At 37.2% G+C, this 13,165-nt stretch overlaps 1 protein-coding gene across 1 annotated transcript in view; it reads left to right on the top strand.

Annotated features, from left to right (window-relative positions):
* The window catches only part of LOC140362641 (nucleolar protein 4-like), a 244,557-nt gene that overhangs the window by 41,384 nt on the left and 190,008 nt on the right, over positions 1-13,165 (top strand). The window contains exons 3-4 of the mRNA XM_072448783.1: positions 4,591-4,743; positions 11,783-11,894. Coding sequence (XP_072304884.1) covers positions 4,591-4,743; positions 11,783-11,894 — 265 coding nt within the window. The remainder of the gene's footprint in view (positions 1-4,590; positions 4,744-11,782; positions 11,895-13,165) is intronic.

Raw genomic sequence — 13,165 nt, forward strand, 5'->3', positions numbered from 1 at the left:
TACGGGCAGCAGAGCAGTGTCTCTGAAGAATCACGGTTCTGTTGAAGAAAAGCCTCATGTATATCACTGATCTGTTCATGCGCGGGATATACAGGACATGAACCTGATCATTGTTTGACACCAAAAGGCTTATTCATATTTAAATGCTGTCTATAGACCTCACCATGGTTACGCCCACTCTTTCAAGTTACTTCAGCAATTCCTTCACCAGTGTGGCTTTGTTTGGTCCAAAGCCTTGTCATGTGGCGATACATCCGCCTGAGTCAGAGCGCTCTCCCGTCTCCTCTCTCCTGCTCTGGGTTAAAGGCTTCAGAGTCTTGACGCTCTGGCTCGATCCGACGGCTCGCTGCCCTGTCCATCCCACAACAATAATCTAATCTAATATCGGCTTGTCATGAACAGTATTTTTATTCTGCGGTGAAGCCACGCAGCATGGGTCCTTGGCCACCGTCTAGTCAAAACTGCAGCGCCTGTTCCTCACTTGTGGTTTGTCCAGCGGTGCTGTGAGAGTATGAACTGAACAAAGGTTTGTCCAAGAGCTGAACAGAATACTTTAAAAACTTATTACTGTACATAACTTTTTTGGCCTGTAGGATTTATTAGAAAGGACAGTTTAGCGTTAAATGGGGACGAGAGAAGGGAGCACTTGCAGTAAATTGTCGTAGCCGGGATTCAAACTTGGACACTGCGGCCGGCTGCACATGGAGCCCGGCATGTGTGCGGCCGCCTTAACCACTCCACCACTCCCGGAACCGCTCTGCCAAAAGGCCCGGACGGGGAAGCGGGAAAGAGACATTTTCTGTTACGTTGTTAACAGTTACGAACCACTTTGACTTCACAGTGTTGACTCTGTGGTTCGGCTCGACGGCTGTCGCTCCTTTTTCACAGTTTCTAATGAAATGTGAGGCAGGTTTTCATCGATCAAAGACCGTTTTGATCCTCGTGAACAGTACAATATGCATGCGGTGGCAACTGGTCCTCTGATAGACGTGTCCTGGTTAGTTTTGACGCGATAAAGAACTGAGAAGTAAGACGTAGTTGACTCACAGTTTAGTGCAGGAGGAACAGTGCATCTGCTGTACAAATATAGGCTACGTTACCAATCCAGTCGTCAGTCAAACCCTCGATAAATCAGGCGAGCACCAATTTAAATCTCTTTTCGGCACAGATCTCTGTCAGGGGGACGGGCTGACACACGCTTCTCTCCGAGTCTTAACAAAGCACCTTTCCCTCCGTCACAACGCGGCCCGCAAAGTGTATAAAAGGTGCAACGTTCTCACTTTTAACGAGGCGCAGCAGCGGCAGACCTCGCCACCGAGTCACACATGCACCGACACTTCCACTGCAGACCTGGTTTTACCTCCGAATCGCACGTGAACCCGACGGCTTCCCGAGCGCCGTCTTCAGGCGAACGGGTCAGACCTTCGTTTCGAGCGATTAACGAGCGGGCTATTGAGGAAACGCACACCTGCCCCGCGAGGTCAGAGGGTGTCGTCTCCACGGCAACGGCACCGGGGAGCAGCTGGACCTAGCACCACCTGTTGTCTCGCGCGCAGAACAGGCACAAATACGCTCTGAACGTATATGCGTTATTCTGGCTTTTTGCAGTGACTTTTCACACACATCGGCTTTGATATTTCATGTAGTGTAACTAAAGACAACTATAAAGCACTTTGTTTTCTACGAAGTTAAACGTGTACAAGCCAAAGACTCCACCTGGTGGCCATAACTCGCTACGTTGTCTTCTTTACAGCAACTTTGGGCTTTTGTTTATGGAGAAATGCCTACGAATGTTGGATGAGTTACAGTCTTTGGGGGCTCGTTTTGGCATTTTGGAAGTCTCTGTTTCGTGTTAATTGACTCACAAAGTATAAGAGTGTCAACCACAACATTTCTGTACTGTCGATTATGTTAAAAAGATAGTTACGAAAGCATGTGCATCTCATTACACCTCCTTAATCCTCCTGACTACGGCTGCAACGATTGATTGATTAGTCCGACAAGTTGTGTTTCGATCATACCGTAAAACTCACACTTTAAAGACGTACAACTACAGTGGGCGGCGGCAATGCAAACACTTGGATAGAAGGAGGAGAAGATGATCGTTACCTGGACCACAGACTATAAAACACACAAAAATACATTCAAGACAGTGGCATTATTAAATGAACAGGGAAAAAAAAGAATAAACTAGTCCAGACTTTCATCAATAATACACGTTATTCATAACTATTCTCTATCCAGAAGCCTTCTGTTGCCACATTTCAACCTTTATTTGGTTGATGATTGATTTAAACCGTCTCAATGTACAAAAGAAATAACAGTTTGTATAGTTGACTTCTAAAGTATACTGTAGTCGCAGCTCTAGCACCATTTCACGCTCGACAACGACTCGAGGAACACTACTTTTACTAACTTAACTGCATTGTACGTAACTGGAATATGACTCCGTTCCAAAATTGTTCTGTTGAGTCATTTATGAACTCATAAAGGATCCTAATCATTATCTGCTCTACACAGGCTCTAAAACACATACAAAAAGACCTTTTTTGACAAAGACAGTGGCATTAATAAATCACAATGCAAACATCTTCATCATTAATGCACTTTATTTGTAAATATTCTTTATCTAGAAGCCTTTTATTATGTGGTTGAAAATGTATTAAAACGTCTCATTGTGCAATGGAAATAAGGGTTTGATGAGTCGGCTTCTATAATAATTGTCAGTTGCTCTATTATAAACAGATATCTATAGTGTAATTAATGTTAAGCTGCACATAGTAACGGTTTTGTCCTTATTTGTTTAAAAATATGGCTGGTAGAATAAAATACTGTTGTGATATTGCTTTACGGTACAATACTCCCCAATATTTATGTGTTGAAATGACATCCCGGTTTTGCAGAGTATTTGTTTTGAGATATTGAGAAGGACATGATTTCCTGTGTGTGTGTGTGTGTGTGTGTGTGATGAAGTGTGTGTGTGTGTGTGTGTGTGAGACTGTGTGTGTGTGTGTGTGTGTGTGTTTGTGAGACTGTGTGTGTGTGTGTGTGTGTGTGTGTGTGTGTGTGTGTTTGTGAGAGTGAGACTGTGTGTGTGTGTGTGTGTGATGAAGTGTGTGTGTGTGTGTGTGTGTGTGATGAAGTGTGTGTGTGTGTGTGTGAGACTGTGTGTGTGTGTTTGTGTGTGTGTGTGTTTGTGAGACTGTGTGTGTGTGTGTGTGTGTGTGTGTGTGTGTCTGTGTGTGTGTGTCTGTGTCTGTGTGTGTGTGTTTGTGTGTTTGTGAGACTGTGTGTGTGTGTATGTGTGTGTGTGTCTGTGTGTGTGTGTCTGTGTCTGTGTGTGTGTGTGACTAAAGAAGAGTAATTAAACCGCGATAAGTGAAGTGAAATCATGAAGCGTGCAGCACCGGCCTCGGGACTCATTATTTAACATCTACAAATCCTGCAGCGTTAATCCTCGTTTAAAGACACGACGACCTGGAGGACAAATACACAACCGTGTCGGGAAAACGCACAAGTGTAAACAATAACTGTGTGTTTATCGATATTATAGTGGAATGTAATGTTATGTCCACTTAAACGAGCTTTTAACCAACAGAGCTTCATCTTCATTAGTTTATTCAAAGTTGTATTTTGATTATTTGTCTGATTATTCCGCATCGTCCCGCGACTGAGGCGTGAGTGCGCGGGAAATTCCTGTTTTCACCTACCCCATATCCCCGCCCACATCCCTGTACTTAGTTGTGATCGGTTGAAAAATTAAGACTCATGTTACGTAATTAAGACTGCGTGTTACGGTGAAACGTCACAAGGAAGAGGCGGGGCTTATCAGCTCTGCGGTTGGGGACAGGAAGTCACTGGACCGGTTGCTATGGTTAAGCCATTTTAGATCCATTTTAGATCAATATTAGGGATGGTAAATGATGATCTACTTATGTTATAGTTCAATACTACAGTCAGTGCATGAATAAAAGCACCACACGTCTCCTTTAAGGCTTTTCCTGTCTGAAGGCTTCACTTTTATTCACTGGCATTTAACCCGGCATGAGAATTGTGTGGTCCTCTGACTGTCTTTTATTATTCTATATAGTTTATGTTGTTGTTGTATGTTTGAATCATTTTTTATGTATTTATTTATTTTTTAACATATTTTACTTGTGCTTGTTTTGTACTCTGTGCAGCACTTTGTAGACTAAAATGTGCTGTACAAATAAAGTTGGAGTGTAGAGTGTAGAGCGTGTGCAGTGCGCGCAGTGAGTGTGCAGCGCGCGCAGTGAGTGTGCAGCGCGCGCAGTGAGTGTGCAGCGCGCGCAGTGAGTGTGCAGCGCGCGCAGTGAGTGTGCAGCGCGCGCAGTGATCGCAGTTGTTTGTGTTTGTCTGTTTAATTCACATTTCACTTTTCGCCTCACTAATGTGAAAAGTGTCTCACCTGACCCCAGTCTCCCTTGTAGTGTTTTAATAACATTTTTGTATAAAATGAATGAACTGAGAGTGTCGGTGGCTCAGCAGTTTGAGTTTTTCGACCAGTGCATTCCTCTCTTGTGTCCTTTGGCAATACACTACTTACTTCACGTGTTTGTGTGTGCGCAGTGTGTGGACGGCGTCTCCGGGGCAGAGCTCTCCCTGAGGCGCGTTGCCGTGGTGGAGGACTTCTTTGACATCATTTATGCGATGCACGTGGAGATGAACCCTGACCCCAGCAAAGCTCCCAAACACGCCGGGCAGAAGAAGACCTACAAGGCTGTGAGTAGACCCCGCCTCTTCTTTCATATTTGTCTTTTTTTTAACGTATGTGGAATTTCTCGTTGATTGCTCCTTCTGATTTTGATACGTCTGGTGTAGGTTTAACACACGCAATCCATAATATTAATATAGAAGGTGCTATCACTCCTATACAGCTACTAAAATAAAGACCTTTCCATTAATAGTTCCCTTACGCAGTCAATAAACATCTGCCTTATTTGTCTCTACATTCAAAACTTTGTTCAAAAGTCATTGGGTTTGAGGTCATCATTAAATTTGGTTAGTTTTTTTATGTTTTGTATCGCTTAAATGTATAATGTCTATATATCATGTAAATGTGTTTGATTGGGTTAAATACATGGTTTACATTAAATGATATTGTTTAATTGGGTTAAATACATGGTTTACATTAAAGGATATTGTTTGATGGGTTAAATACATGGTTTACATTAAATGATATTGTTTAATTGGGTTAAATACATGGTTTACATTAAAGGATATTGTTTGATTAGGTTAAATACATGGTTTACATTAAAGGATATTGTTTGATGGGTTAAATACATGGTTTACATTAAAGGATATTGTTTGATTAGGTTAAATACATGGTTTACATTAAAGGATATTGTTTGATGGGTTAAATACATGGTTTACATTAAAGGATATTGTTTGAATGGGTTAAATACATGGTTTACATTAAATGATATTATTTGATTGGGTTAAATACATGGTTTACATTAAAGGATATTGTTTGAATGGGTTAAATACATGGTTTACATTAAAGGATATTGTTTGATTAGGTTAAATACATGGTTTACATTAAATGATATTGTTTGATGGGTTAAATACATGGTTTACATTAAAGGATATTGTTTGATTGGGTTAAATACATGGTTTACATTAAAGGATATTGTTTGATGGGTTAAATACATGGTTTACATCAAAGGATATTGTTTGATTGGGTTAAATACATGGTTTACATTAAAGGATATTGTTTGATGGGTTAAATACATGGTTTACATCAAAGGATATTGTTTGATTGGGTTAAATACATGGTTTACATTAAAGGATATTGTTTGATGGGTTAAATACATGGTTTACATTAAAGGATATTGTTTGATGGGTTAAATACATGGTTTACATTAAAGGATATTGTTTGATGGGTTAAATACATGGTTTACATCAAAGGATATTGTTTAATTGGGTTAAATACATGGTTTACATTAAATGATATTGTTTGATTGGGTTAAATACATGGTTTACATTAAAGGATATTGTTTGATGGGTTAAATACATGGTTTACATTAAAGGATATTGTTTGATGGGTTAAATACATGGTTTACATTAAAGGATATGGTTTGAATGGGTGAAATACATGGTTTACATTAAAGGATATTGTTTGATGGGTTAAATACATGGTTTACATTAAAGGATATTGTTTGATGGGTTAAATACATGGTTTTCATTAAAGGATATTGTTTAATTGGGTTAAATACATGGTTTACATTAAAGGATATTGTTTGATGGGTTAAATACATGGTTTACATTAAAGGATATTGTTTGATTGGGTTAAATACATGGTTTACATTAAAGGATATTGTTTAATTAGGTTAAATACATTGTTTACGTTAAAGGATATTGTTTGATTGGGTTAAGTACATGGTTTACATTAAAGGATATTATTTGATTGGGTTAAATACATGGTTTACATTAAAGGATATTGTTTGAATGGGTTAAATACATGGTTTACGTTAAAGGATATTGTTTGATTGGGTTAAGTACATGGTTTACATTAAAGGATATTGTTTGATTGGGTTAAATACATGGTTTACATTAAAGGATATTGTTTGATTGGGTTAAATACATGGTTTACATTAAAGGATATTGTTTGATGGGTTAAATACATGGTTTACATTAAAGGATATTGTTTGATGGGTTAAATACATGGTTTACATCAAAGGATATTGTTTAATTGGGTTAAATACATGGTTTACATTAAATGATATTGTTTGATTGGGTTAAATACATGGTTTACATTAAAGGATATTGTTTGATGGGTTAAATACATGGTTTACATTAAAGGATATGGTTTGAATGGGTGAAATACATGGTTTACATTAAAGGATATTGTTTGATGGGTTAAATACATGGTTTACATTAAAGGATATTGTTTGATGGGTTAAATACATGGTTTTCATTAAAGGATATTGTTTAATTGGGTTAAATACATGGTTTACATTAAAGGATATTGTTTGATGGGTTAAATACATGGTTTACATTAAAGGATATTGTTTGATTGGGTTAAATACATGGTTTACATTAAAGGATATTGTTTAATTAGGTTAAATACATTGTTTACGTTAAAGGATATTGTTTGATTGGGTTAAGTACATGGTTTACATTAAAGGATATTGTTTGATTGGGTTAAATACATGGTTTACATTAAAGGATATTGTTTGAATGGGTTAAATACATGGTTTACATTAAAGGATATTGTTTAATTGGGTTAAATACATTGTTTACGTTAAAGGATATTGTTTGATTGGGTTAAGTACATGGTTTACATTAAAGGATATTGTTTGATTGGGTTAAATACATGGTTTACATTAAAGGATATTGTTTGATTGGGTTAAATACATGGTTTACGTTAAAGGATATTGTTTGATTGGGTTAAATACATTGTTTACGTTAAAGGATATTGTTTGATTGGGTTAAATACATGGTTTACATTAAAGGATATTGTTTGATTGGGTTAAATACATGGTTTACATTAAAGGATATTGTTTGATTGGGTTAAGTACATGGTTTACATTAAAGGATATTGTTTGATTGGGTTAAATACATGGTTTACGTTAAAGGATATTGTTTGATTGGGTTAAATACATTGTTTACGTTAAAGGATATTGTTTGATTGGGTTAAATACATGGTTTACATTAAAGGATATTGTTTGATTGGGTTAAATACATGGTTTACATTAAAGGATATTGTTTGATTGGGTTAAATACATGGTTTACATTAAAGGATATTGTTTGATTGGGTTAAATACATGGTTTACATTAAAGGATATTGTTTGATTGGGTTAAATACATGGTTTACATTAAAGGATATTGTTTGATTGGGTTAAATACATGGTTTACGTTAAAGGATATTGTTTGATTGGGTTAAATACATGGTTTACATCAAAGGATATTGTTTGATTGGGTTAAATACATGGTTTACGTTAAAGGATATTGTTTGATTGGGTTAAATACATTGTTTACGTTAAAGGATATTGTTTGATTGGGTTAAATACATTGTTTACGTTAAAGGATATTGTTTGATTGGGTTAAATACATGGTTTACATTAAAGGATATTGTTTGATTGGGTTAAGTACATGGTTTACATTAAAGGATATTGTTTGATTGGGTTAAATACATGGTTTACATTAAAGGATATTGTTTGATTGGGTTAAATACATGGTTTACATTAAAGGATATTGTTTGATTGGGTTAAATACATGGTTTACATTAAAGGATATTGTTTGATTGGGTTAAATACATGGTTTACATTAAAGGATGCCACTCGCAGCTTCTCTGATGCCAATGAGTTGATTGTGTTGATTTGACTAATTTACTAATGCTACGAAACCACAAAATAAATACAACAACTGCATAAAATTCAAACAAAAGAAAAGATAAATTGGGGGAAAAAAAGTTTGTCAAAAAAAGCAATGAACCAAAACCTGGTCGAGTAAAAGATAAATCATAAATAAATGGAGGTATTTTCTCTTCCTAAAGAGGTGAATAAGTGGAGCAAACATTATCTTAGAACTATTACTGATGAAAAGCTGAAACTGTTTATTCTTTTTTGACTTGTCTGTTTAGTCAGAATAATTATTTTAACTGTCAAAATACGACTGCATTAAAAAGAACACAATTGTCTACTAGTCCCAATTAGAGGATTAATTGTCACAGTTTTACATCCAAGAAATATCTTAAATAAATATATAACACCGCAAAATGTGTTTTATTTTTATTTTTAATAAGCTTTTAGACGCAAGTGAACTATTTATTTTATTTCCTGAATGATTTCCTTCCTCACACGGCAGCGCAGTTAATCCAATTTAAATAATGCTTAGGAAACCAAAGTGTCCCAAACCATTCTTAATAAATGATATTAGGTTTATACTTGCTAATAAATGATATTAGGTTTATACTTGCTAATAAATGATATTAGGTTTATACTTGATAATAAATGATATTAGGTTTATACTTGCTAATAAATGATATTAGGTTTATACTTGCTAATAAATGATATTAGGTTTATACTTGCTAATAAATGATATTAGGTTTATACTTGCTAATAAATGATATTAGGTTTATACTTGCTAATAAATGATATTAGGTTTATACTTGATAATAAATGATATTAGGTTTATACTTGATAATAAATGATATTACTTGCTCCACAGGTTGTGCTTCCACCAACTATTGTAGAGGTTTTTCTCCTAACAATTGAGCTCCACGTGCTGCTCCCTGTATATTCCCTCAGTGCATAACTACTGAAAAGAATAAAGTATTTTTTTTCTCCTCATCAACGGTGGAGATAGAAATGTACACACACATATTCATTAGTGCCTTGTGCTCTAACTCGTCTCTGTTGCTGACACCGCCCTCTTTTGGTGAATCCACAGAACTGCTCCTCTGCCACTCTTCCCAATGTGATATCACTTTATCATTTCTCTTCATTATTACGGAGGAAAAAAAACCCCCTTGTAAATCATGTAATAGAACCTTTAAAATGCTCGTTCAACAGAATGTTCAAAATTCCAGAGGCAACTTTCTCCGGCTTCTTCACACAGTCCAAACACATGTGTGAGCCCCAGTGAATGGATGTGAGAGTATGTTTGTGTTAAATATAAATATATATATTTTGTTTGTTTTTCATATTTTTCCAAGTTTCTCCATTGAATTGATTTACAAACTTTTATAGGATTCACATTCATAGATATTAAAGGTGGTGATTCTCACACTTTTTAATGCTGTGTTTTGCTTTTTAGAAATTGAAAGGTGTCAATACTGCAGCTCACGATATCGATATGGCAGCTCACGATATCGATACTGCAGATCACTATATCGATACTGCAGATCACGATATCGATACTGCAGCCCACAATATCGATATTGGACATCTTTAATTCTCTATAGCGTAAATGACTTGTCCGTCACTACCTAAACCTTTAAAAGTCCAAAACATCCTCAGAAAGACTAAAATAACGTATCTTCCACCATCTCGAACCAGGACCAGGATAAAACCAGGATTAAACCAGGATAAAACCAGGATAAAACCAGGATTAAACCAGGATTAAACCAGGATTAAACCAGGATAAAACCAGGATAAAACCAGGATAAAACCAGGATAAAACCAGGATTAAACCAGGATTAAACCAGGATTAAACCAGCACTAGTTCTGGCACATACACCAGACTGCTACCGTAGGCTGTGAGTGACATTTGCCTTATAATTCCCTCAACCCTTTTATCATGCACATATACATATAGTACTCTAATTCAAACATACACAGACGCCATGGCGACCCCCACACACGCCCACTCTTTCTTTTGTGTCTCGACGCAAGAACAATCGTTGGATTCATCGGGCACAATTTTCAGATCACATGTCCTTGCTTTGTGCCGCTGCGGTAATGATAGTCTTATTAATTTCTTACACCGTTTCTATGCAGTGATTGGCGCTTCGGACTAAATCGACACTAAACAACTCGAATCAACGTTCATTCAAAAGTATCGTGACTCGTGTGATTTGGCGTTTTGTCTAGACTTACCACAGCAATAAAATCATTTTTTTGTTTTATCGCAACTTTTATTATGACATTATTGAGCGTTTGTGAATGGCCGACGGCGCAGTGTCCAGAGCGTTCACTATTAAGTTCACTTTTGAGTACGGCGACCACACAATAAGTCTGACCCAGTTTTTAAGCCACAGATACATGCTATATACATTATACATTTAAAAATAAGCATATACAGAGCGGCCCATTTAATTTGTTTCAGGCACGTGTCTACAACCAGCCAGAATATATGAGACGTGTCCGGCTACTTGGCTCGTTAGTACCGTAAAAACCTTATTTTCCAGACTATAAGTCGCACTGGAGTATAAGTCGCATTTTTGGGGGAAATGTATTTGGTAAAATCCAAGACCAAGAACAAGACATTTAATCTTGAAATACAGTTTAAAATAATAACAGATTAGTGAACATGGTGACTAGGTGTACGTATGCTAACGCTAACACCTTCAGCTACATGACGTATGCTAACGCTAACACCTTCAGCTACATGAGGCACAGACAGAACTGTGGTAAGTGTCTGGTATGTTAATGTAACATATGAACAGTTATTCAGAGAACTATAGCATAAAGAACATGCTAACAAGTTTACCAAAGCATCAGTTTTACCCCAAATCACTAAATCCACTGAATTCTTCTTCCTCTGTGTCACTTCTAAACAACTCCACAAACTCCAGAGGAAGAGGAAGTGCAGATTCTTCTTCTGCGTCGCTTAGAGCGCCCTCTTATATATATAAATTATATAAATTATATAAATTATGCATGAACTGTGGATGTAATGTGTGTCCCTAGTGTGATGTCACTTCCTGTCATTTTCTAAAGGTTTTTTCGACGTTTTCTCCACCAATACTTACTCGATTGGTGTGAAACTATAATCTAGGAGTACAACAGGTACAAATACACCAAAAAAAGTCAAAATTTGAAAATTGTCCAAACCTCTCACGCGCACTTTAATCCCACGTCTCACGTGTACTTCTACTTTGCGCTTTGCCATAATAAAGTAACCTTTCGTAATGAGCTTTTTCACCAAGGCAAAGGATGGTCAAAGGTGTAATTCAATTGTCTCTAACTTCTGAAAATAGTCGACGAGCTGCAGATAAAGGTAAATCACACAAAAGCCCTCCCGGTAGAACGTGTGTCCTGCGCGGAGGCCGTAGAACATGCGTCCCGCTTGAATAAACCCCGTACATATCTTTCAGATCGTGGAGACGTACGCGTTCCTGCCGCGCGAGGCCGTCACGCGCTTCCTCATGAGCTGCCGAGAGTGCCAGAAGAGGATGCACGCCAGCAGCACCGCGCAAGAATTCAAAGGTAATTTCACTCGGATTTCACACACATCTGTCTCACAATTACTGTATTATATTTAAAAAGAGAAACAAACATTTTAGGCAAAGCAATCGCAGCTCCTCCTCCAGAGAAAATGACATATCGCACCTGTAATGAGGTCAGAAAGGCTCGGAAGCTACAGTATGACAAATGTTATGGGGGAAAATCCAGTGTCTGAGATGTACAAATAAATAGAGGCTGTAATAGTCAGAACGCTTTACAATTCTGCAAAGTGAATGTATTGAGCATGTTTGAGCCATTCCGTCGTTGCTGTCAAGACGATCTAGCTCGAGGATTCTAGAGAGACTAGAATAAACTTAGACTTACTAACAATATATACTAACATAGATATAAAGGAACACGGAACAAAATGAGAGAGAATAAAAACACTTTAACCGTCCTAATCGCGGGGTCCCTCACAATTTGGCGCAATAATAATAATAATAATAATAATAACTTTTATTTATATAGCGCTTTTCAGCAATACACGATATGCGGCTCACGATACGATAATATACATTTTTTGGGAATATTCAATGTATCGCTCATGATAATCTATAGTATACCACTATTTTTTTACACATTTTGACCACATTTTTCTGTAATAAACCACGACGAGCACAAACTCAAAATTAAATATGCCCGTTTTAAAGGTCCCATATCATGCAAAATTGACTTTTCAGAGCTTTTGACCTTCTTAGAGTGCTACTGGCGTCTCATATAATGTGCCCAAAGTGGTTTTTTGATTGATTCCTGCAGTCTTAAGCTATAGAAAAGTCTCTCTCTTTCTCTTTGGATGAACAGACGGATGGTGCCTACTCACCAGGATGAGTCATCCTTGTTGAGTGCAGCGGCACACGTCCCTGTTTCAGCCCATCCTCCAGGAAGCACTCTGTACCTGTTACACGCTCCCTCCTGACTCCACAGCACCATCTTGTTTAGTGTTGAGAATATACGAATAAAGTAAATACTCTTCATCTGCCTCTTTAAATAGTGTTCTGGGTAAAGATTTGCACGCCATTAGGAGTGTTGAAATTTTAATCCGATCAATTTTTTACTCTAAACTCCATCTTATTAAATCACTCAATTAGCTGACCCTGCAGCCCCTTATGAATAAAAAAATATCTTCCTCCAATCTAAATCACCTTTTTTATAACGTTTCCATTAGAACTGGCTGGAACTTGCTTTAATTAACTGCCCAAACGGCCTCGTGTTTAGGTGTTGGACACGTGCACACAGAGCCTGGTACAAAGATT

This window comes from Eucyclogobius newberryi, unplaced genomic scaffold (genome assembly GCF_026437365.1).
Source record: "Eucyclogobius newberryi isolate DKJ021-1_F unplaced genomic scaffold, fEucNew1.0.hap1 SCAF_17, whole genome shotgun sequence".
Lineage (NCBI taxonomy): Eukaryota > Metazoa > Chordata > Actinopteri > Gobiiformes > Gobiidae > Eucyclogobius > Eucyclogobius newberryi.